Source organism: Rhinolophus sinicus, chromosome 17, assembly GCF_057876585.1.
Source record: "Rhinolophus sinicus isolate RSI-liver-muscle chromosome 17, RSI-T2T, whole genome shotgun sequence".
NCBI lineage: Eukaryota > Metazoa > Chordata > Mammalia > Chiroptera > Rhinolophidae > Rhinolophus > Rhinolophus sinicus.
The window spans coordinates 23,152,505-23,176,676 of NC_142517.1; the positions used below are offsets into that span (position 1 = coordinate 23,152,505).

General features: G+C 33.7%; 1 protein-coding gene across 3 annotated transcripts in view; it reads left to right on the forward strand.

Moving 5' to 3' along the window:
* Window positions 1-307: 307 nt before the first annotated feature.
* SUCNR1 (succinate receptor 1) overlaps window positions 308-24,172 on the forward strand; it is a 30,284-nt gene continuing 6,419 nt past the window's right edge. Inside the window, exon 1 of one of the 3 annotated variants that reach the window (XM_019732056.3) lies at window positions 308-457. Coding sequence is in view for 2 of the 3 variants with exons in the window: in XM_019732059.3 (XP_019587618.3) it covers window positions 22,883-22,990 (108 nt within the window). In the remaining variant the exon portion in view is untranslated. Of the gene's footprint in view, window positions 458-22,867; window positions 22,991-24,172 lie in introns of those variants that run through there. The other 2 variants (XM_019732058.3, XM_019732059.3) reach the window with 2 other exon arrangements.

Consider the following 24,172-nt stretch of genomic DNA (forward strand, 5'->3'; position numbering starts at 1 on the left):
AGTTGTTTCATAAAAGCAGAACTAACAAACTCTTTTAAAATGTTTATTTTTTTTACCCAGCTATAATTTATTACAGAGTAAGATATGTATCAAAGTTAATCATTCTCCATAATTTTATTGTTTTAAAAACATGTCTGAAATGATGAATTATTTCCACATTGGAATTTTAATCAATTACACATGTTCTAGTTTATAATCTATTTATTCAGCAAATATTTAATCTGCCCTTATGTGTCAGGCGCTTCAAGTATATAATGATTATTTATGTTTTTATTCATCCTGTTTAGTTGGGGATCTTTTTTGGTTTCAAGTAAAAGAAGCACATTACAGCCAGCTAAATAATACAGCAGTTAGTGGAGAAAGAATGTGGGAGCAGGATTATGAAAATACAAACAATGGCTCATAAAAACCCAAGGACAGGAATCTCATAGAGCAAGAATTCATGGAAATACTACAGGTAAGAGCCACCTGGAACCCAGGTTTCTTTCTCCCAGAGGAGGGTTCCTCTTCCTTGCTCTGGACTCTGATTTAAAATTGAATAAATGCCACATCAACACACTTTATTTCATAGAAAACCTTGATATATGCTTTGGCTCCTGCTCTTGATGCTGCCTCATTTTCTCAGTTACCCAAATTTTTCAAAGAGAACTCCTATTGTTGGGTTAACTTTTCCAGACCAGGCCATTTAGCTCAAACCAGGAGTGGACACCTCTAAACAGCTTTCCGAATTAAGGGCTTACTTGCTCAGCAGGGCCTGGGATGAGCGGGTCTCTTAAGTGTATATGGGCTTTCTTGTACATTTTCTTTCAAAAGCTTATGCTTTTGTTGAGGTAGATAAGCATATTATCTAAAGCCTTGTTTGCATATTTAGAGGTATAACCTAATTTTACCTATAATTTTTTTTCAAATAACAGATTGACTTATTATATTTTTACCTATGTCACTTTCCAAGGAAAAATTTTAGCAGGTTGTAGACTAAACTCTATTTTCTAAGATATTTTTCATCACTTCATTCTTAAAAATTTCAAACTATTTCCTAAGGTTTTATTTCAGCTCTGTGTGTCTATATTCACAAGACACTAGTACTAATATTTTCCTTTCTGTTTTGCTCTGGTCAAGACTGGAAGAAAAACCACATTTATTCTTGATAAAAGAAACTAGGTAATAAACTCTGCTTTTTATATCTTGAAGAAATATTTGTAAAATAAAAATGAGTCATTATTTAAAAAATTTTGAAAAATCCCATGCAGTTTTTTTTTTTAAATAGTAGTTCTTATTATTTTATTGAGCAATTACTTTAAAAAAAAAAAAAAAGATTTTATTGGGAAAGGGGAACAGGACTTTATTGGGGAACAGTGTGTACTTCAAGGACTTTCTTTTTTTCCAAGTCAAGTTGCTGTCCTTTCAATCCTAGTTGTGGAGGGTGCCATTCAGCTTCAAGTTGTTGTCCTTTCAGTCTTAGTTGTGGAGGGCGCAGCTCAGCTCCAGGTCCAGTTGCCGTTGCTGGTTGCAGGGGGCGCAGCCCACCATCCCTTGCAGGACTTGAGGAATTGAACTGGCAACCTTGTGGTTGAGAGCCCACTGGCCCATGTGGGAATCGAACCGGCAGCCTTTGGAGTTAGGAGCACAGAGCTCTAACCGCCTGAGCCACCGGGCCGGCCTCCCATGCAGTTTTGTTCTAAAGTTATTTCCTTTTTTCCTGTTAATTCCTCTTTTATTGTTCATGTCACATTTGCCATTTGATATCACTTTTCCTATTCTGTATTTTTAAGTAGTTTTTTATTTCCAGTTGGAAATAAAAATACATATTAATTAAATGTAATATTTTAACTGTCCAATGTATAACCTCTCTATTGTTTTTATTGTATTTAATGACACATCGTATCTTGTCTTTCATTAATTAGGCTGATAGAGAGGTATTTTATCTATTTGAAAATTCAAATACTTGATTTCTTTTGCTTTCAATTTTGTTTACTTCTGCTCTTTCAGTATTTCCCCTTTCTGGGTTTCTATTAAGCTCTTTAGATTAAAATGCCAGTAGTTACATTTTGTCTACTTTACAAATGTAGACATTTAGGTTGATACATTACCCCTTAAAGAAGATCTGGTAACAGGCGTACCTCTGTGAAAGGTTGTTTTTATTTTCAGTTTTTTGTCTTTTCTTTTCCAACATTAAATATGAAAATTTTCAAACATACAGAAATATTAAAATAATTTTTACAGTGAATATTCATATACACACCACCTAGATTTGACAATAAACATCTCATTACACCTCATTAGTTCTCTATTCATCTACCTATTTTTTATTCATTAATTCAACTTATTTTTTGATGCATTTAAAAGTTGTATACATCATGACATTACATTCCTAAACATTTTAGCATGTTTTTCACTAACTAGAGTATCATAATCATTTTTGGTTTTGCTTTTTTGAGGTAAAATTCATATACAACCAAACGCATACATCTTAAATATATCATCCATTGAATTCTGACAAATGCGTAAACCTGGACAACCAAAATCCCATCCCTCTCAAGATACAGAACATTACTATTGCTCCCAAAAAGCTCTCAATGCCCCTTTTCCAGTATATCCCAGCCCTGTGGCCACAGAAGCAAACTTTGTTCTGATTTTTTTTCCACAATAGATTTATATTTGTAGTTTTAAGAAACCTTTTAATATGCTCTGGTTTTCAACATTAATCAAAGCATTATTTGATAAGATACTGTTACATTTCAGAAGTAAGAATAATGTTACAGTATTTGATAGTCTAAAAGCATTTCAAATGTCAGACACTTTCTGATTTGACCCTCCCAACCACCTTATTTTACCGATAAGGAATTTTAGGCTGTTCAAGGTGGAAAAATCTATTTCGGTGCAGTTAAGATCCAACCCCAGATTTACAAACTCCAGGGCCAATGTTCCTTGTCATTATTTTATATAGTGCAGTTGTTCTAATTTTATCGTATTATGGAATGAGAATGCCAAAATTAAACTTCATTTATTCATCTCCCCTACATAGCTTAGCCACTGCCTGATCACATGGGAACAGTAGAACCCATCAGTTGGCAAACAGATCTATTTGTTTTATAGTGCATTACTATCAAAATAAACAGGAAAAAAGGGTCAGTTGATAATTGAGGAATTTTTTCAAAAATAAAAATAGAGACTAACATACAAAATAAGAAAATCAAAAGTGAGTGATAAGGCATAAAGCAGGAAAGTTTTTCCAACCTCTAATCAATATATTCATTACCATAAAAAACTAACATTAATGAAACAAGAATAGGATAAAATGAACAAGAACAAGAAAAAACATCTTGAAAAATAAATATGTGGTAGCATAGGTAAAAATTTCAATATAACTATTGGAACATAAAGGCACATACATGAAGATACAGTAAAAAAAAGACAACGAGAGAATAGGAGATAAAAGATAACTTGAAGATTAATTCACAAGTTCCAAGATCTGAATAAAAGGAATTACAGAAAAGGAAACAGAAAAAGAGATGGCGGAGGGAGATGTATTTGTTTGCTACGACTGCAGAAAGAATAGCACACTGGGTGGCTTAACGCAACAGAAATTTATTTTCTCAAAATTCTGCAGTCTAAAAGTCTGAAGTCAAGGTATTGGCAGGTTTGGTTTCTTCTGAAGCTTCTCTCCCTGGCTTGTAGATGATTGTTTTTTGTGTTTTTTTCTGTGTCTTCATAAGGTCTTCAGTTTATATGTGTGTGTATCCTAATCTTTTCTTTCTTCCTTTCTTTCTTTTTTCTTTCTTTCTTTCTTCCTTTCTTCCTTCCCTTCCCTTCCCTTCCTTCCTTCCTTCCTTCCTTCCTTCCTTCCTTCCTTCCTTCCTTCCTTCCTTCCTTCTTTCTTTCTTCTTATTAAAATTTATTGAGGTGACAATGGTTAGTAAAATTACATAGGTTTCAAGTGTACAATTCTGTAATACATCATCTATATATCACATTGTGTGTTCACTACCCAGAGTGAACATAAAACATCAATCATATTGGATTAGGGCCCATCCTAAAAAAAAATCATTTAATTTAAAACTCTATCTCCAAATACAGTTACATTCTGAGGTCATAGAGGTTAAGACTTTAAGAGATGAATTTTCACTTCCATTGTGTCTCCTCAAGACTTAAAGCTCGATTCCCTTAAATCCTTACCTAATTTTTATTAGCTAACACAAATTGCATTCTTCACCCTATCTATGCAATCAGTATGAGCAACTCAGGTCTCTCAATACTATATATACCTCAGGCTCTTATCTACTCAGAGCTCTGAATATTCCCGTATATTACCCCTTCTACCACATTCTCCTTCCTGAATCTTTCTACTATTCGCTCCAGAAATCATGGCTGATTGCTATAAAAATCTCCTTTACCTCAAACTCAACATTGAATGTTTGTTTTATTGCTCAAACTAAAACCTATCTCTCATCAAGGGTTGATTCTCCTACAATCCTTGCAGTCAATGCTTCCCTCACACCCATGGGCCTGAAAATGAGGGAAATGTGTGTGTGTGTGTGTGTGTGTGTGTGTGTGTGTACTCTCAATTTTTTTTTATCCATTTATCTTAGTGTACACTTAGATTGTTTACATGTCTCGGCTATTATAAATAATCTTGCAGTGAACATAGGAATGCAGATATCGCTATATGATAGTCTTTTTTTTTTTTTCCTTTAAAATATATCCAAAATTGGAATTGCTGAATCACTTAGATGATCTTTTAAGATAGCTTTACTAACTATCTATGTTCTACTACCTATGTTCTGGTGGCTTCAGATTTATATCTCCCATCTGCTTATCTCTCCTGGACCCCAGAAACATATATATATATATATATTTGACAATTTAATATATCTAATAGGCAATCAAATATAACATAATAAAGAACAACTGCTCCTATATAGTCTTTCAAGTCTCAGTAAATGGAATTATTCCTCCTAGTTACTTAGGCCAAGAAACTTGTATTAATCTTTTCTTCCCCTTTTCCTCACATCTCACATCTATCCCTTCACCAAATCAAATTCACACCCCTTTTAAAACTATCCCAATCCAGTCATTTTTCATGATTTCTATCACCACAGATATGGTAGAAGCCAACATCATTCTTACTGCAGTAATTCTCTAATAAATTCCCGTACTTAAGGGAGCGGATTAAAATTTGTTATTTTTTGAAACATAATTTGTTATTTCTTTTATTCAGCTACTATAAAGCAACATCAACAGAAACAAATTTGTTTTTAATTAAGGAATTAAGCAGGATATTTATCAAATAATTTCAATATGACTTTTTTTTTTTACTACAGAGATAAGAGTACAACACAAAATTTGCTTAGAATGTCATGTTGTAGTTGATATAAAAAATTTGAGTTAAAGTTTTCATTTTTTTAGAATCAATAGACAAAAATGTGGACTGCTTTAAAATCTGTAAGATTTACTGGCATGTACGATATGTCCCTCAGAATGCCTAATGAATACATCCACCAGTTTAATTCTAAAGTTTATAAAACAAAGAAAAATACTGTTAAAAGTATAAAACAGGGAAATAAACATAAGATTCAATCAGTTTAATAGTGCTTTACCTTAATCCAGGTATGCTGTCACTATGAGAGTTACTCTAAAACTTGAACAATGAAAATAATGAGCTGACTACATTTATAAAGCAGAATGTGCTATGTGCCCTAATAAAGTTATTTTAAAAACCTAGGAAAAGGCTAAGTTTTGAATTGGTTAAAGAGAAGAAAGGTTAAGAACACTATACAAAATAGTGTCCAACATGGCAAATTATATTTTCTCTAGAAAATAATTAACACAGATCATAAATCAAGGTCCTATAATGTTGAATGGAAAACATTTTGCATATACAATTCAAACTGTCTCTGTAAATATATTGCTATAAAATGAATCAGGAAGTGGGACACTGCAAAATTGTTTATAGATTTCTATGTGAATGTGAACAAGAATAAACATCAAATAAATCACAGCTTTGGCCATCAATGTCATAAGAACAAATATTCAACAATCAGATGCTTATTATTCACGTTGAATTAGCAGGAGCTCTACTCTAGTTATACAGCTTATACTCTTCCCCACCTAGATACTCATATACACAAACATACTCATGAAGACTTGGGCACACAATTATCATGAACAAATATTTGTAAAGAATAAAGATTGTTCTATTCTAAATATTGAGGAAAAGACTGCAATGATTAACCAACTCTGAAGTATAGTCCAAGTTGGATAAACAAAAAAAGAAAGAAAGAATGAAATTAAAATTATACAATTCCCTGCCCCTAATTGTCCCCCCAATAAACTTTAATTAAAAAATTATATGGGAATGATTAATAAATTGGGCCTCTTTCTCTATATTTTATTTCTAGATAGTAGTACTCCTAAATTTAGTTTAAGTAGGGTTAGATGTTGTTAAACTTGTGCTTTCAATCCCTCATAAAGCAGAAACCCAAGACTTGAACGGAGCCAGGCATTCTGCGTACCAAGATGGTAAGGAATCCTGGATGGAAAAGGAAATAGAGGCAGGGAGTAATACAGACATAGAATTGAATAGTCATTACTTTATCGCTATCCAGCTAGCTTTCTTCCAGTTGACTAAGGTAAGAATTAATCAATAATTTGCCCATTAATTGGGGTAACATTAGGAGTAAATAACTGTGGCAAGTCCAAGTTTCCCTGACTCTCCTGGTTACAAATATTCTAATCTGTTAGACTAGGAAAGGGACTACTTACTGAAGACATGTTTCCAGAGTCAGAGTGCCCAGGCTAAAATCCCTATTTTGTCTTTTACATCTAGGTCACTTTAAGTTATTTTACTGCTCTAAGTCTCTATTTCCTCATCTATAAAATATGGATACTATATTTAACTTATGCTTTTTTTGATATTGAAATAAAATAATACCTATGAATTTCCAGTGAGTGAATGAATAGCACTTATGTCACAAAATCAATGAGTCATCAGCCTTCAAGAGCTGATTGGATATGTGGAGATAAGGAAGAAAAATCAGCCATGTCTCCTATCCTTTTTGATTGGATAACTAGATGAATGCTAAAACTACTCATGAAGCTAGGGATACAAAGAAGACAGGAATGGTGTGGACATGGGTTGAGGAAGTGTGTGGAGAAGAGAAAGATAATTCTAGTTCTAAGCGTGTTGTGATTAAGGTGCCTATTTAGATGAGGTGTCTTTCACTGCTCACTCCATCTATATCCCTTTCTAAGGACAACAATATTCAACATGTGGCATTTGACTCTACGCCGTACCTATTCCTCCCTCAAGGCTCACAGATCAAGCTGAAAAAGGTTGATTTGAAATGTCAGACCCTCATTCAAAAACTGGGAATGAGGTCATTAGGCTAAGGAAGTTGTGCTGAAGGAGTATACAGTCTTAGTGGTTAAGATAACAATTCTAAGTCAGACAGAAAGAGAAGATAATGGAACATATACTGATGGATACCTGCATACATGCATACATACATACATGCATGCATGCATACATACATATAAGGTCTGACAATTAAGTTCATGAACTTTTTGCAACCATGTTGCTAACCTTTTTTGATATCAGATAAATTATTCATTATGAATTTGTACCAACTGGACAAACAGTTAACCAAGTTTACTATTTGGAAGTGCTGAAAAGGTGGTATGAAAAAGTTAAATAAAAACGACCTGAACTTTTAGCCAACAATTCATGGCTCTTGCATCTCGACAATGCACCAGCTCACACAGCACTGTCTGTGAGGGAATTTTTAGCCAGTAAACAAATAACTGTATTGGAACACCCTCCCTACTCACCTGATCTGGCCCCCAATGACTTCTTTCTTTACCTAAAGATAAAGGAAATATTGAAAGGAAGACATTTTGATGACATTCAGGATATTAAGGGTAATACAATAATAGCTCTGATGGTCATTCCAGAAAAAGTTCCAAAATTGCTTTGAAGGGTGGACTAGGCACTGGCATTGGTGTATAGTTTCCCAAGGGGAGTACTTCAAAGGTGACCATAGTGATATTCAGCAATGAGGTATGTAGCACTTTTTCTAGGATGAGTTCATGAACTTAATTGTCCAAACTTGTACATACATACACATACAGATAGATTGATATAGATCAATAGAAAAAGATAGACAAACTAGCTTTCATTCATCAATTGTTGACTTTTAAAATCCCAGATTTTTAGTGAGGCCTAACTGTACTTTCATTTGTAATTATAGCTGTGATTGCATCCCTAAGATAGGGCTTCTTTGTAACCAGATATGCCCTGACAGGAATACCGTGGGTAAATCCATACATCTAGTTGCTGTTTTCTGTTTTCTGTAATCCTCACAAGACTCTAACACAGTCATTATCCCATATGATCAATAATAAAGGGTAGATGGTATATTTTAGCAAGTTTAAGGTGATGATTTTGCAGAGAAGTTCACATCACAATCATGTAGTTTTTAACTCAAATATGTATCTTTCTCGTTTTTAGAATGGGCCTGACATGAAAGGCCATGTTTATTTCATGTATTATGAAATTACATGTCACTTAATCTAATCCTCCTGCCACGAACCCAAGAAAATACATCACTAAGTAGACATTTTTGCTTCTCTGCTGCAAGCTCTTCTAATATAATGTTATTTCTTTAAAAACAAAACAAAACACATATCCAAGGGTATCAAATGCAGTATGTTAAGCAACCACCAGCTACATAATGATTTCACAGGTTTGTAAGTCTCATATTTAATGCTACACACATCAGTTAGCCTTTGAGGGAAAGCAGAAGAAGTGAAAGCTCTCATTAAGCGTCTAGCTACATCCTCAGTCTTGTACCACTGTGATTCCTGGATAGTAACTGATAATTTCAAATACATTATTAAGTAATATTTGCAAGCCAGGGGCTTTGATTTATCTAGCTTTCCCTCAGGACAACTGGCATAGTACTTAACTATAAAAGGGATCATTTAAACATATTGATAATTCACTTATTTCAAAAGGTATGTGGAAGGTGGCACCTCTCTGCTTATGGAAAGTTGTGGGTAATACACTGTAATTTTTTTATGGAAAACTTAATGTGTTTTTGAAACCACACTTATTTCTAAAGATTTTGCCCATCCAAATACAAATAGTCTACAGAATACATCATCGGTTCAGTGATGCAAGCAAGCCATTCCATTCCTTGACTTACATGGAACTCAAATCGCAGAGGGTAACAGGAGTCCCAGAGTTCATAGACTTGGAAAGAGAATATCATTGACTTGTGAGTTGTGGGAATCTGAAGATATAAGAGGTCAAGGGAACTATCTCTCATAGGACATGGGGACATAGCAACTATAAAACACAAGAAAAACTTTGTGAAATAAAAAAATATATATATAGAACATAAAAATGCAAGTGACTAAAATATCTTTGGAACCACCATGCAAAATTTTAACTATTCATGGATAATCCTACTATATGAATGCTAATATTAAGAAAAATTCTCAAGGGGATTTCTACCAGTAACAACAAAATGTTGTCCATTCAAAATTATAGCCCTTAATGGATCTTTAACATGGGCTTTATCAAAAGTGGCATTTTTTTAGCCTTTACACATTGTATCTCTGATATTTTTAAATCTCAGAGGAAAAATGCAGGTCCAAAAAAGAAACATTATACTTAAGTCCATTCTGTTTACTATGATAAACTCAAATACAGAATTTGAAAACATACTATGCCCATGGGGCTCCCCCACTTAAGGTTTGACCTCTAGTACATGGGAACGATGTAATGACCTCTGTGCATAGATATGTTGACATTGTTTTAGAGAAATGTTAATTAGCTTCCCCTCCCCTTTTTCCACCCCCCCACTCTGGTTCAAGCAGTTGTTTCTCAGTCTAGTTGTAGGGTGCAGCTCCCTGCCCCATGCTGGTATTATGAGCCTTGTGCTGCCCCCAGCTGAAGCAATCGGTCGCTGTGGGCTGCTCACAGCAGCTCACGGCAGCTCACGCCAACCTCCGGCTACTCAGGCAGCCCAGCTCCAGGGAGAGCCATTGTCACAATCTTAGCTGTAGAAGGTGCAGCTCACTGGGCCACGTGGGAATCAAACCAGCGACCTTGGCATTCAGAGCATGGTTCTCCAACCACCTGAGCCACTGGGCCAGCCCTTAATTAGCTACTTTGAAATATCTTGATGATTTATTATAGGTTTGAAAGTTCTTCTGTTTCACAACTAAATATGACCTAATGTCATTTTTGTAAGGACAATAGCCATTGAGAGGTGAAGTGAGCCCACGATTCATGTTTTTATCATCTGTCATCACATGACTAGCCTGGGCTATTGTGGGGGTGGGGGTGCCATTCAGTGGGATTAGACAAATCCCAAGCATGTACCCACTCTACTCATTAAAGAATGTCTGCAACAGAGGACATGGAATGGTGGAAATGCTCTCATCTAGGGACATTTTTGAAATTTAGCATGGGCTTATTTTTTCTCTTCAAGATGAAGAGTGCCAATTCTTCACAACAGAACACTCTTTTAGTCTTGATAAATCCCCAATCATTCTAACTCCCTAAGATTGTGCCTGGTTAGGTTCATGAATATACAGGGACAGAAAAAGATTTTCAGGGAACATTTCTTTCTTCGATGGACATTTTTGGAAGAACAACAATGCAATATCTTTTTTCTACTTTGTTTTGGTCAATCCTATGTGGAAGCTATAAAGCATGCATTACCAAAATCAAGACAACCCATTTTATATTTCACATCTTTCTTTTTATGATACTTGCACAGTTTGAAATGAGATACCTTAAACTGGCAGAAATTTAAGAACACAACCATATAAATGATAGTCAATACAATAAACAATATCAAGAGAAATTTTATTTGCTGTTATGATTGCATTTAACAGCAATATGTAACTTTAAACTAAGACAGGTGCAAATCTAGATATACGCAATTTTCCCTCTGAGGATTGTGAGAAAATTATTTGTGACAACATAAATAATACTCTAAAATACGATGATTCAAACAAGCTACACAATTTCAAGTCATGTATCATTTAGTTCCTTAAACGAAATAATAAGACACTAAAACAGAATCATTATCAGTTCAAACTTAATGACCATAATCATGAATCATGTTTTCTAATTTTGCAGAAATTTTATTATTCTATATTGAACTGAAAATGCCTGAAGGAAACCAGGGATAAAATCAATCAACACCCAGCATTTATTCCATGTAACTTTCTCTCCTTTAGACCTAGGTAGATAGTTTAAGTCTTTTTGCTTTAAGAAATTTTAAAATGAATTTATTATAGTTGAAAGTGAAAGAAAGGACTGTTTTCTTACTAAATGAGCTGAATGGGGTTAAAGAATATATACAGAACACGCAAAACTCAATAAAAAAAAATTCAATTAGAAAATGGGCAAAACACATGAACAGACATTTCACCAAAAAATATGGGTGATAGAAAATAAGCACATGAACAATGTTCCACACGATTGTGAAACAATCCACAATTAGATACCACTAAGTACCTATGAGAATGATTATGATAAAATACAATGACAACACAAAATGCTGGTGAGACTGGAGAAAAACGAATTACTCACATGTTGCTAGTGGAACATAGCCATGCTGGAAAACAGTTTAGCAGTTTTCAAAAACACTAAAAATGCAACTACCACATAACTCAGCAATTTTATACCTGTACATTCATCCTATTGAAATGAAAACATGTTTATACCAAAATCTGAACACAGATGTTCATAGCAGCTTTATTCCTCCTAATAGCCAAAAAACTGGAAACAACCTGATGTCTTTCAACAGTCAAATAAACAAACTGTGGTACATCTGTATCACAGAAGACTATCCAGTAATAAAATGGAACACACTATTGATACACGCAACAACCTAGGTGGATCTCCAGAGAATTATGCTGAGTCAAAAGTCAAGCCTAGAAAGTTACATATTACATGATTCCATTGACAAAACAGTTTTGCAATGACAAAATTATAGAAAAGGTGATTAGTGGTTACTAGGGTTTAAGGAGGTGAAAGAGGGAAGTTGAGGACAGCTAATAAAGGGCAACATAAAGGATTGTTGTGGAGATGGCAATGCGCTGTATCAATGTGAGTATATTGGATGATATTGTCCTATAGTTTCATAAAATTTTACTTGGGGGAAATGGGGTACAGAATACATAAGATCTCTCTGCATTGTTTTGTACAACAGTACGTGACTCTACAATCATTTTAAATAAGTAGTTTAATTTAAAAAAAACATTGCATTGTGATTGAAACATAAAATGTGAAATGCAAATGCTCTTACAGAAATTTAAACGTGTTTGTAAGCAGTATTCATATTGCTTGCTTTAGTGCCCCACCCTCGCCACCAAGGTAGAGACTCTTAAAGGTTCATATTAATATTATCTCAGCACGTATAATCTTCTCCTGCCCCCTCTTTCATGCCACACAGTTGAATGTTTTTCTCCTTTATTTCTCAGTGTAATAGATATGACATTGCTTACTTTCTTCCTAGAAAACATAATTTTCTTATTATTTTTTAATTTCCCTAGAATTAAAAATAATATAATTTTACCTGTAAATATAAAACTTTGAAATTGCAGAATACCTATCAATAAAACTTAAAAATTATGATTGGCAAATATTTCCAACTTTGTAAAGTCATGGTATGCAAATTTAAAAGAACAAAAACATATCATTTCTGGCAAAATCGTTCCCATCTGTGTAAATAAAACTGGACAGTTATAAGGTTAATGGAGCCGACTGTTTTAATTAAAACAAATATGTAACAGACCCAGTTAAGAGAAAGGTAAGTCAGATTCTTTGAATTTTGCTAATTTTTACAGTGTATTTATTGCTTAATGGGTGAAGTACTTGTTATTCCTATTAATTCTTGTTTTTGACCTTGATTCCTAACATTCCCTTATGTCAGCACCACTCTTTGATGTCCTGGATTCTAAGAGAATTTCCCCCCATTTCTGTGATTTATTTTTTCTTCATTCTCATCTTGAATTTACAAAGCTTAGTACTATATGATAGAATTATTTTTCCTGCATTCCCTCTCACCCCCCTCCCAGAGATTATCTAAGAGGCTGGGTTTTATTTCTCCAGGAACAATATTAGGAAACTTTTTCTTGTCCGTTTTTCTGTATAATTCTACCTGCTATTTAAAAGGAGGCTTGTGAAATAACCAACGATGGACAAGACCTTTGCTCTAATCATAAATTCACATATTAAAAAAAAAAAATTATGACATTTTCAATTACTATATGTAAAATTCTAAATCAGTCAGCACACCAATATTCTGGATTACTCTGAGTTGAAATTGATATCCTATGAGACTTTAATAAATGTCATACAAAGAATAATCACTGAAACATTTTTCTCATTACTTAGAAGTTGACATTTTGTATAAAGTATTTGATGCAGTTTATAATAATTTTCAGATGTAATAAAACTCTTCAAACCAGAGTAAATGAATCTAGCTAATATGTCAACTATGGTCAAACTTACAACCAGGAGTTTTCTAGGAGCCTGGGACAATAAGAAAACATAAAAGAAAAGATTGGGCAAAAACCAAACTCTCAGTTGGTACTACATTTTTAAGAGGAAGTTATCATACAGTAGAATCAGATAACATATTTAAATGAGAACTCCTATATTCAAGCCAGGATATACCAAGAGTGGTAGTTTTAATTGGTAGGGACTTCCCTGAGCACTCTGTTAAGAAATATTCTGAGGTTAAGTTTGAGCACAGCAGAAACAACAGCATGATTGATAAATAATGTCTTCCATGGACTTAAGCATGGAGAGAGACAGCCTTTATCACTCTCATTTGTCACTGATAACTCAGCCCAACAATGTGAGAAAAACAAGGCTCAAGTAATGATGTAAGTTTTTCAAGATTACATGCTAAATATTTGACTCAGTAAGTCAACAAAAGAGATTTTCAGAGATTTTAGAAAAGCTAGATCGTTAATAAGGTTATTACAGAAATTCTGTCTTCTAAAAATTCAAACAATAATAAGCATCATATTGTAGACTAGTTGAAGATATGGAAGGCAAAAAGAGAAATTTCCTATGGGGTGAGACTGTTGAAAAATTTTAAAAGATTTTAGTGTAAAAAGTTCACAAATTCCTTGAGGTCTGGTTTTATATTTATCCTTTTATTTCCCATATTGCCTTAAACATTATAGGTGATCAATACATGTTTATTGAATTAATTACAATAGAAAGGTAGGACATGAGCAAAACAATGAAACGTTAGTGTCTGAGTTACAAGAATGAAATAGAAATAAGGGAGAAAAGAAATGTCAGATACTGCTTTGTGAAGAGCTTTTATAATCTCTCATTCTTTTCCTCCTTTCCTGATGCTTGGTATTTAATATTCAAGAATCCAGTGTCGTTGGAAAAAGTCAATTCAATTTTATTTTCCCTGTGTTCTAATCTCTGCAATTAGCATTTCACTATTTCCAGTTCCTGATTGATATATATATATACAGGTCTTTAAAAGATGTTGCGTGAAAGAGGAAGGAATGGTAGAATAAAGGGAATGGGCCATTGTTACTCAAAAAGTTTGCTTGGAGTTTGGGGCTTACAAACCTTATCAGTGGTAAAAGAAATTGATGCAGCTGATGAATTTCACTGTCGTCACAGTGTACAAAACACAGAGTTTTGTTTAGAGTGAATGTTTTTGCCTTAAGCTATTGTGTTTTGCCGTCCTTTGTCAGTGAGAAGCTCTTAGCTAGCTCTCAGTTTATCCCTCTCCTGAACATGGAGGCATCATGGAGGGTCAACCTGCAGGATCCTCTTTCTCAAGCTTGCTGTTGTTTTTCTTTCCTTCTATTTTGTTAATCAAAATACACCATGTTAGGACCTAGTCTAGGGATGTATCAGAGAGTGGTTTGCTCTTCTTCCAGTAGGCCATAGTGCGTATACAACGTCTGACAATTACATCCAAGATCGCATCCTAGTAAAACTGCTGCATACCTCATTGCTCAATTTCACTATGGTCATCTTCAAAGTACTCCCCTTGGAAAGCTAGGCCCCAACACCAGTGCCTAGTCCACCCTTCAAAGCAATTTGGAACTCTTTATCTGGAATGACCACCAGAGCGATCATTGCATTACTCTTGATGTCCTGAATGTCATCAAAATGTCTTCCTTTCAATAGTTCCTATATCTTCGGGTAAAGAAAGAAGTCACTGGGGGCCAGATCAGGTGAGTAGGGAGAGTGTTCCAATACAGTTATTTGTTTACTGGATGCAAACTCCCTCACAGACAGTGCCGTGTGAGCTGGTGCATTGTCGTGATGCAAGAGCTATGAATTGTTGGTGAAAAATTCAGGTCGTCTAACTTTTTCATGCAGCCTTTGCAGCCCTTCCAAATAGTAAACTTGGTTAACTGTTTGTCAAGTTGGTACAAATTCATAATGAATAATCCCTCTGATATTAAAAAAATGTTAGCAACATTGTTTTGACTCTTGATTTAGATCAGGAGTGTCCAAACTGCGGCCCGCAATTCAGTTTTTATTGGCCCGCAGCAAATTCCAATAATATATTTAGTTATTTAAATAAACCAGGTGAGGCAATACGTACTTCACCACGATTGAGTGGCCCGGCTGTTTGTGTATTTTACCGCATATGGCCCTTGGTGAAAAACGTTGAAAAATGTTTGGACACCCCTGATTTAGATTGACAGAATTTTTTGGTTGTGGAGAATTGGCTGACTTCCATTGTGCACATTGATGCTTTGTTTCAGGGACATATTGGTACACCCATGTTTATCACCAGTAATAACATAGCTGAAAACATCATCTTGCCTCTTCAAAAGGTCTTGGCAAACTTTGACTCTCCCTTGCTCTTGTTCATCGGTGAGCTCCTTTGGGACCATTTTTGTACACACCTTTCTCATGCCAAGATTTTCAGTTAAGATTTTCCTAACTGTTTCTTTATCAATGTTTACTTGATCTGCTATGCTTCTCACAGTCAGCCAATGATTTTAACGCACAATTCGATGAATTTTTGCAATGTTTTGTCAGTTCTGCTTGTTACTGGCCACCCTGAACTCTCTTCATCAGTCATGCATTCTCTCCTCTCAGAAAACGTCTAATCCATTTGTACACTACCATTTTCTTCATGGCATCACTCCCATAAACTTGGACTAACATGTCCCTGATTTCACGTCAACTCTTGCCAATTTTAGCAAGAAATTTAATGTTTGTTCATTGCTCTAATTCAAGCTCAGACATTCTCGCGACAGCATACAAAACACGCAACGACAATAATGAATGACACTCAGCAAGACACGACCACACTTTGACATGAACACAGGTGTGAGACACTGATATACCAAGGTTAGGAAATCTTAACAAGCTGTTTGTACAGTGCTGCCAATGTAAGCACACGGGGGCAAGTTCACGAACTTAATTGTCAGACCTCATATACGGCTCTCAGGATGGGTTCTCTGCCACTCTCTTCTCCCCAGTATGGATCTTGGTATCTCCATCATGCACAGAGTATCCCTCATTATTCCCCCAAACAGCCTTCCCCATCCTTGGGTATCCCTCTTAACAATTCTGAGCCAGATGTCCTTGTGCTTAGGATAAGGTAGCTCTACACAAGGATTTCTCAGCATGTGTTCAGATCCAACAGCCCATCCTAGGAGTTTAGACTGGCAACAACTCACAAATAATACTAGTGATGAGTTTTAAAGTTAAGTCAAAATGAAAAATACTACTTATAGATACGTAATTAATATAGGGTGGGGGCATATTTTAAAAGGTAGTATTTGAATATTTTCTTAAACTTTTACATTGTTTATTTGTAATTGTCAGAACTGATAAAATCTGAAAATTTTTCATTTACTATAATACAATATTGACCTAACAGTGCAAATCAAATGTTATTAGTTTTGCAGTATAAGTCAGCATAAAACATACTTTAAAATTAAAAATTGCATCAATAAGTATGTTGTAGTGGTAAAGATACTAATAAAAGAGAATCACACCTCTAAATGTTTTATTAATGGAAATAGTTACTTTCCTTAATTTAATTCATAACACAGTCACAAAGCACTTAGCTCTCTCTCGTAATGAACATATTTCCGGTACCCCAGGGAATTTTGAAAACTTTCCAATTCAGTTACTAAAATGCTCAGTGAGATTCAATCAGACTGACTTTGTGTTCTTTATTCCAAGGGTAAATAATATATTGGGGCAAGCAAGGGGTGCAAGATTGGGGAGGGTGGTTAATTAGTACCCAATAAAAAGTGCTTATGTGAACATCAAAACAGTGAACTAGCTGTTTTTTGTTTTGTTTTGTTTTCATAAATAATGCACTGAGAAGCATGTCAGTTTGCACAAAATATGGTAAATGTGACTGGAAAAGACTGAGTAATTGAATAGCCAATTAACAAATGAATAAACTATTTCAGTGTTTCAGGCAAACTCTCTTTTCAAAATCAAAAATGCTGTGCCTTGGTCAGTGACTGTTAAGAGTGAAAATTATCTCCATATTTCACATAAATATTTGAATTTTATTTCAGGGAATCAAGACAGCATTATTTTTGTAGGGAAACACCTGTTTACCATATATAATTTAAAAAAATCATTTAGCCGTTGGTGTTTCAATATTAAAAGGTAAGTTTGCTGCATTTCTACATTAACTATTACTAGTTCAAAGAATTTAGAATCCTTCAGCTATAGCCAGATACTTTCAACAATTAATGTATTTTAATTCAGCGGAGCACAATTTCTTTGAGTTATGCAGAAAAATAATAAACATGGCACATTTTTCTCAATTATGTGATAAGAGAAAAAAGCAATAATGTACAAATCTGAATTATTAATGTGACTCTTACATGACAAGCGTTTTTATGTAAAGAGGAAATAAATTTCTTTGCCTCAGCCTGAATTCCCACCTTGAATGGTTAAATTTCCATGGTAAAGTAAATTTGGTCAACAATTTGTTTGGTTTCTAGAATCTGGAAGAGTTTAGAGACAATCCACATATACCCTCTATGTATTATGTTTTCTTTTTTATTGTTCTCTTAATTTCTTTTTTCCTATCTAAAACCATTCTTTGGATAGGGAAATAACCAGGTAGCCTTGGGTAGGCCCACCCAACAGAGCAACACCAAAATATCCTCCTTAGTAATTTTTATTTAATTCAATTCTTTGGGGATGTATTATTATTTTACTATTACTACTACTACTACTACTACTACTACTACTACTACTACTACTACTATTATTATTACCACCCCAAAAGGTTTAAGAGAATTTACTTGAGTTCCATTAATTGTCGTCTTTTCCAGCCTGTGATTCCTTGAAGATCAGAGTGACCCTAACACCATCTTGTCATGTGCTGTTGAAAGAAACGTGTCTTCTGAACATGCTCAGGGACAGTGTTAGTAGAACCTTCCTATAAATGCTTTATTTATTTATTTGTAACATGCCTGGTTTCTTTTCTAAAATTTTCTATTCTATTTAGTTGGCAGATTTAAATAATTAAATTTGATAACCAATAAATCTGATGGCCAATAATTAAACTTAGTGTTGGTTTTAAACTTATTTTTATTAGATCAAAACACATGAAATGGCCATATTTAAACTAAACATTTACCAAGGTCCATCATTTTGACCTAATATATATATTTATATATATTTATATATATTTATTTATATATATATTAAAACATATATATATATATATATATATATATATATATATATGTTTTTATCTTATGAGAAACAGTCAAAGGCTTGGGTTCAGGGTCAAACAGAAAAGACTTCAAGTTACAGCCTAGTCATTTATGAGCTGTGTGATTGTAGATAATTATTTAATTTCTGTTCAGCCTCAGTTTCTTTATCCGAAAATTAAGAACATTAATCATATGCACTATATTAAATTTTTGTCAATATTAAAGGAGTTGATGCACATGTGGTGTTACAGAGCGAGTGCTCAAAAATGTTAGTGAAAGTTATTATTATTAACATTGGATTTAATTAACATTTTGATTGTCTGTGCCATCCTTTATTTCTTCCTTTTGAATTTCCTGATCAGTGTTCCTGGTTTATATGAACTGCTTTTGCATTCCTAGCCCATTGCATTTTCATATATTATCTCATTTGATATTATGAACATTATGAGGTTTATGGGATAGGAATTATCATCCCCCTTTTCGAAACAAGAAAACCATGTTATGTTATCTTTTCAAAGAGCTCACAGTGGGTAAAACGCAGAACCGCAATGAAAATTCACTAATCTTTTCACCATGCTGCCTTTTATAAAGTCGTTTTAAATAGACCATCCTGGGCATTCTAACATTGAGGCTATTGGGTTAACATGATCACTGTGAAGAAATCTGCTTCTCAATTGTTATAAACTTCTATAATAGCCAGCATTTATTTAGCAATTAATTTGGACCTCATATGATATATATAAACTATGTACTTTACTACATACATAATAACTCCATGCAATTGGCCCCCTTTACAGATAAGAAAACTGGGAGCAAGTAAGGGGTAAAGCCAGGATTTGAAGGAGACAGATTGCCTCCAGGCCTATGCTCTTAATCAGTACAATATATTGTACTAAAAACTTTACTGTCTTTCAAATTTTCATTGTTCTTCAACAGTAAATTTCAACATGTCACATTGTTTCTTTAAAAAAAAAAGAAAACCTGAAAATAAAAACTTTGCCACATGAAAATTTTATATGCTAACTATAATTATTTCCTAGGAGACTTGTCCTCTCACAGGCAAGACTGCTTCATAATTTATAATTTACAGAGCCTAGTGAAAAATGAAAATGCAGGGACTTTTGTTAAAATGTTATTAAGAGTTTCAATTAGAAGGCCAAAGCACAGCTTTAAAAAAAGGGTATGGTCCCTTAGAGTGTGAGGCCCTATGTGACTAAAAGATGGCACACCCATGATGCAGACTCTGCTCGCAAGGTCCATAACCCTGAATCTGGCCTTGACCCTTGCATCTATCTTTCTGTAGACCTGAGCAAAGCCTCATAATATGAAAAAAACAGAAGTATTAGAGACCTTTTAAGTCTGTCCCAGAATCACTCTAGTTTCTCCACTGAAAGTATCCTGAGGCAATGAGACTTTGGGTGAATTAGGACACAGGAGGGAATTAACGCAGCCAGGCCACAGGTCTGATGATATTTCCTCTAAGAAAGGAGAAGTACGGTCCACAGTCCAGAGTGAGACAGTAGCCAGGATGTGGGGAAAACAAAGAGGAAGCGCTGGGGTACTCCCATCACCACACAAAGAAGGAGTAGCCCTTATCACCCATCAGAATGGTGGCAGAAACTTGTGAAATACAGCCAGATGTCTTGGTTGTTTGGGGGGGGGGGGGGGGGTTCAAGTTAATTTATGTTTAAAATTAATAAGCCTGGCCTCCACGATTAAAATGCTTTGCTTTTGCCCTTTTAAATTTATAGACAAAAATGATGCTTTTAGTCTTCCTTCTAAAAGTAAGAAAGAGCTCCATTTCTGAAAAAGTGTCATTATTTCTTGAACTTTTATTTAATCTGTGGTGTACATCAAAGTTATTGTCATTCAATCTTATAGGCAATCAAAAATCAGAGCAGGTAAGACATACGAAAATATGCTCACAAAGAGATGTCACATCATACTTATTAGAATGCACATCATGAATAAATCAACAAACAAATGCTGGCGAGGATGTGGAGAAAAGGGAACCCTCATGCACTATTGATGGGATTGCAAATTGGTACAGCCACTATAGAAAACAGTATGGAGTTTCCTCAAAAAATTAAAAATAGAACTACCTTATGATCCAGCAATTCCACTCCTGGATATTTATCCAAAGAAATCCAAAACACTAATTAGAAAAGATATATATGCCCCAATGTTCATTGCACTATTTACGATAGCCAAGATAAGGTAACAACCAAAATGCCCATCAATAGACGATTGGATAAAGAAATTGTAGTACATATATACAATGGAATATTACTCTACAATTAAAAGAATGAAATCTTACCATTTGTGACAATATGGACGGACTTAAAGAGTATTATCCTAAGTGAAATAAGTCAGACTTAGAAAGATACCATATGCTCTCACTTATATGTGAAATCTAAAGAACAAAATAAATAAGCAAACAAAACAGAAACAGACTCATAGATACAGAGAAGTAATGGTTACTGGATGGGAGGTGGGCTGAGAGTCTGGGTGAGAAAGGTGAAGGGATTAAGAAGTACAGATTGGTAATTACAAAATAGTCATGGGGATGTAAAGTACAGTATGGAGAATGTAGTCAATAATATTGTAAAAACTATGTGTAGTGCTAGATGGGTACTAGACTTATTGAGAGGATCACTCCATAAATTATACAAGTGTCTAACCACTATGTTGTACACTTGAAACTAATAAAAAATAATATTAAACATCAACTATAATTAAAAAATAATCATGGGGATATATAGGACAGCATAGGGAATATAGTCAATAATATTCTAATAACTATGTCCAGTGTCAGATGGGTCATAGATTTATTGGGGTTATCACTGTGTGAGGTGTGTAAATGTCTAATTACTATGTTATTTGTACAATGCAACTAATAAAAAATCAATGACTAATTGATAACAATAAGAAAAGAATCAGAGCAGGGGCTTTTACAATAAAAGTATATAGGTTTAAACTCAGGTTCCTCTCCTTACAGATTCTGTGACCTTGGGAAAGTTAATTAACCTCTCTGAGGTTCAGTTTTTAATCTGTAAAATGAAAAAAAAATTAATAATGACCTCAAAGAGATTTTACAAGCATTCAATAAATGAAGGTGCTTAGTATAACACCTGTCATATCATAAGAATTCAACAAATTAGAAAGACGTTATTTGACATAAATATACATATATTTCATACATAAATATGTGTTATATTTCACTCATGTACATACTTTTAAGTATATTATATATGTATACATACATGTATATAAAATATATTTTTTAAGTTTCTAAGTTTTGGTTTCTCATATATTGGAAAAGAGGAAATATTGGCTTGGAGGACTGGCTGTAATAAATAGTTTCTTTGGGGACTTCAGCCTGTCACTGCTAACTCAAGACTCAGCTTTTATGGCATTCAAATTAAATTACTACTGCCTGCACAATTAGGGATATAGCATAAACCCTATGCTTCAAATCAGGCAGATTAAGTGTTTACTTGAATATAAATTGAATAGAATCCTCAGAAAAAACCAGGTGTGCTTCTTGTCTAAAGTTTTGGTGATATGCTTCCAGGTGCTATGCAGTGTACTGACTGGAATGTATAATTGCCATGTGTTGAGGTTATGTTACTTACATACCATCTCTCTCCCTAATCCCTCGATGCTTGATGTATTCTTCTTTATGTGCCTCTTGATTTTAATCATAGAAAATAATACGGGAAATACCTTAAGCTGTATTATCCCTTTTGCTAATACACTGACAGAACATAGTATATACAGATTTGCTTCTAAAATTTCAGTTATATAGTTTCCTCAAAATTCTTGATAACAGCTATTTAGTTATCATATGCCCAATATAGAATTCACCAAATATTGTCAATTTGAAAAATGAAGAAAAAGCAGAAGCAATTGTATACCCAACATAAACAGTGCTAAACTTTAAATATGCAAGTAAACATGAAAATAACAAATGTTTTTCTGTTGTGTTGATAGTGAATAAAATAATTTCAGTAGCACTCTTTTCAAAATCTATTTGTGAAATGAGTAATTTGTTTTGTATCTGAACTTCAGAGGAAGTTCCCCTACTTGAACTTAACTTGGAGGTTTGACTGAATAAATTATTCTTTGACTTTTGAATTATTAATCTTGGCTGCATGACATGCAAATGAGACAGCACTATGTCCAGAGGCACAGCTCTGGGTCAGAGGCTGTATCAAGCTGCTGGCAAAGAACTTCTGTGAAAGGATCAGGGCCAGACAACAGAACGGTAAGTTCTAATGTAACTCACGTTGCCCGGGTATATAAAGTAATGCCAAACCTCCTTTTTGTTAGGCGTTTCTTTTAAAAGTGGCCTGGGAGCAACTAAGGTTTAATGTTTAAATGAACTGTCTGAACTGTCCTTCATAAGTACGTGTAGAACAGCAACAGAAACTAAAAGGAAGTCATAAGTTTTTCCTCTACAGTTACTTTTTACCAAATGTCTTGTTTTAATTGCCAAATACTAAATTTATTTTATTTAAAGAGGTTTATTATATTTGCTTGTGTCTTGGTAACATATTTAAATAAAAAGAGTAATTAGATTTACTTAAATAAAACTAGCTGAAAAAATTTAGTTTCTAAATCATATGAAACAAGTATCATATATAAGATCTTATGTTTCAAAAATAATGTGCTAGAGGGAATTTTAAGGCATTCTAAAAACTAAATTTAGTATTTATAGTTGTAAAGATGGCATCAATCAAGAATATAATTCACTAATGAAAAATGGAAAATTGCAGAAACTATTGCTATTACATCTTCCAGAACTTTTCATAATTGGTGAGCTATTTTAAGAAATTTATAAACACAATTTGATACCATACTATCACATTTTAATACTTTGACTTCTGGTGTAATTTCTGCAATACATGAAAAATGAAGTCATCCCTATTAAATTATTGTGTCTTTTCAATGTGAATATATTTTTATTCAAATGGTTTATTAATAAAAAAACAATTTGGTAATAAACATACTCAAATTTCTATGTAAATTTGGCTTAAGAAAGCAGTAAAGAATTAATATTTCATAAGTGGTCTTTAATCATGATGATTATAAGAAAAAATTTAAGAGCTAATAAGCTATCAAATATATTTTTAATGTAAATGTCAAAAAAATTTACATTTTAAAAGTCTAAATATAATTAAAGTGAAAGAAATATTCTCTAAAATTGAGAAGTACTGATCTGCTTATGTGAGTAAGTGAATATTGTTTGTAGTTTAATAATTCTAACAGGTTTAGGTATGTTTTTAGATATATAATTAAAGATTTTACATTAATTGCCAATATCTAAAAACCAAAAACCTGTTTAAAAATAATTCATTTAAATCAGATATAACCATTTATCACAATTTTCATTTCCTAGAAATTTAAATACAACCTCTAGAAAGTGGAAAAGAGATAATTAAGTTTT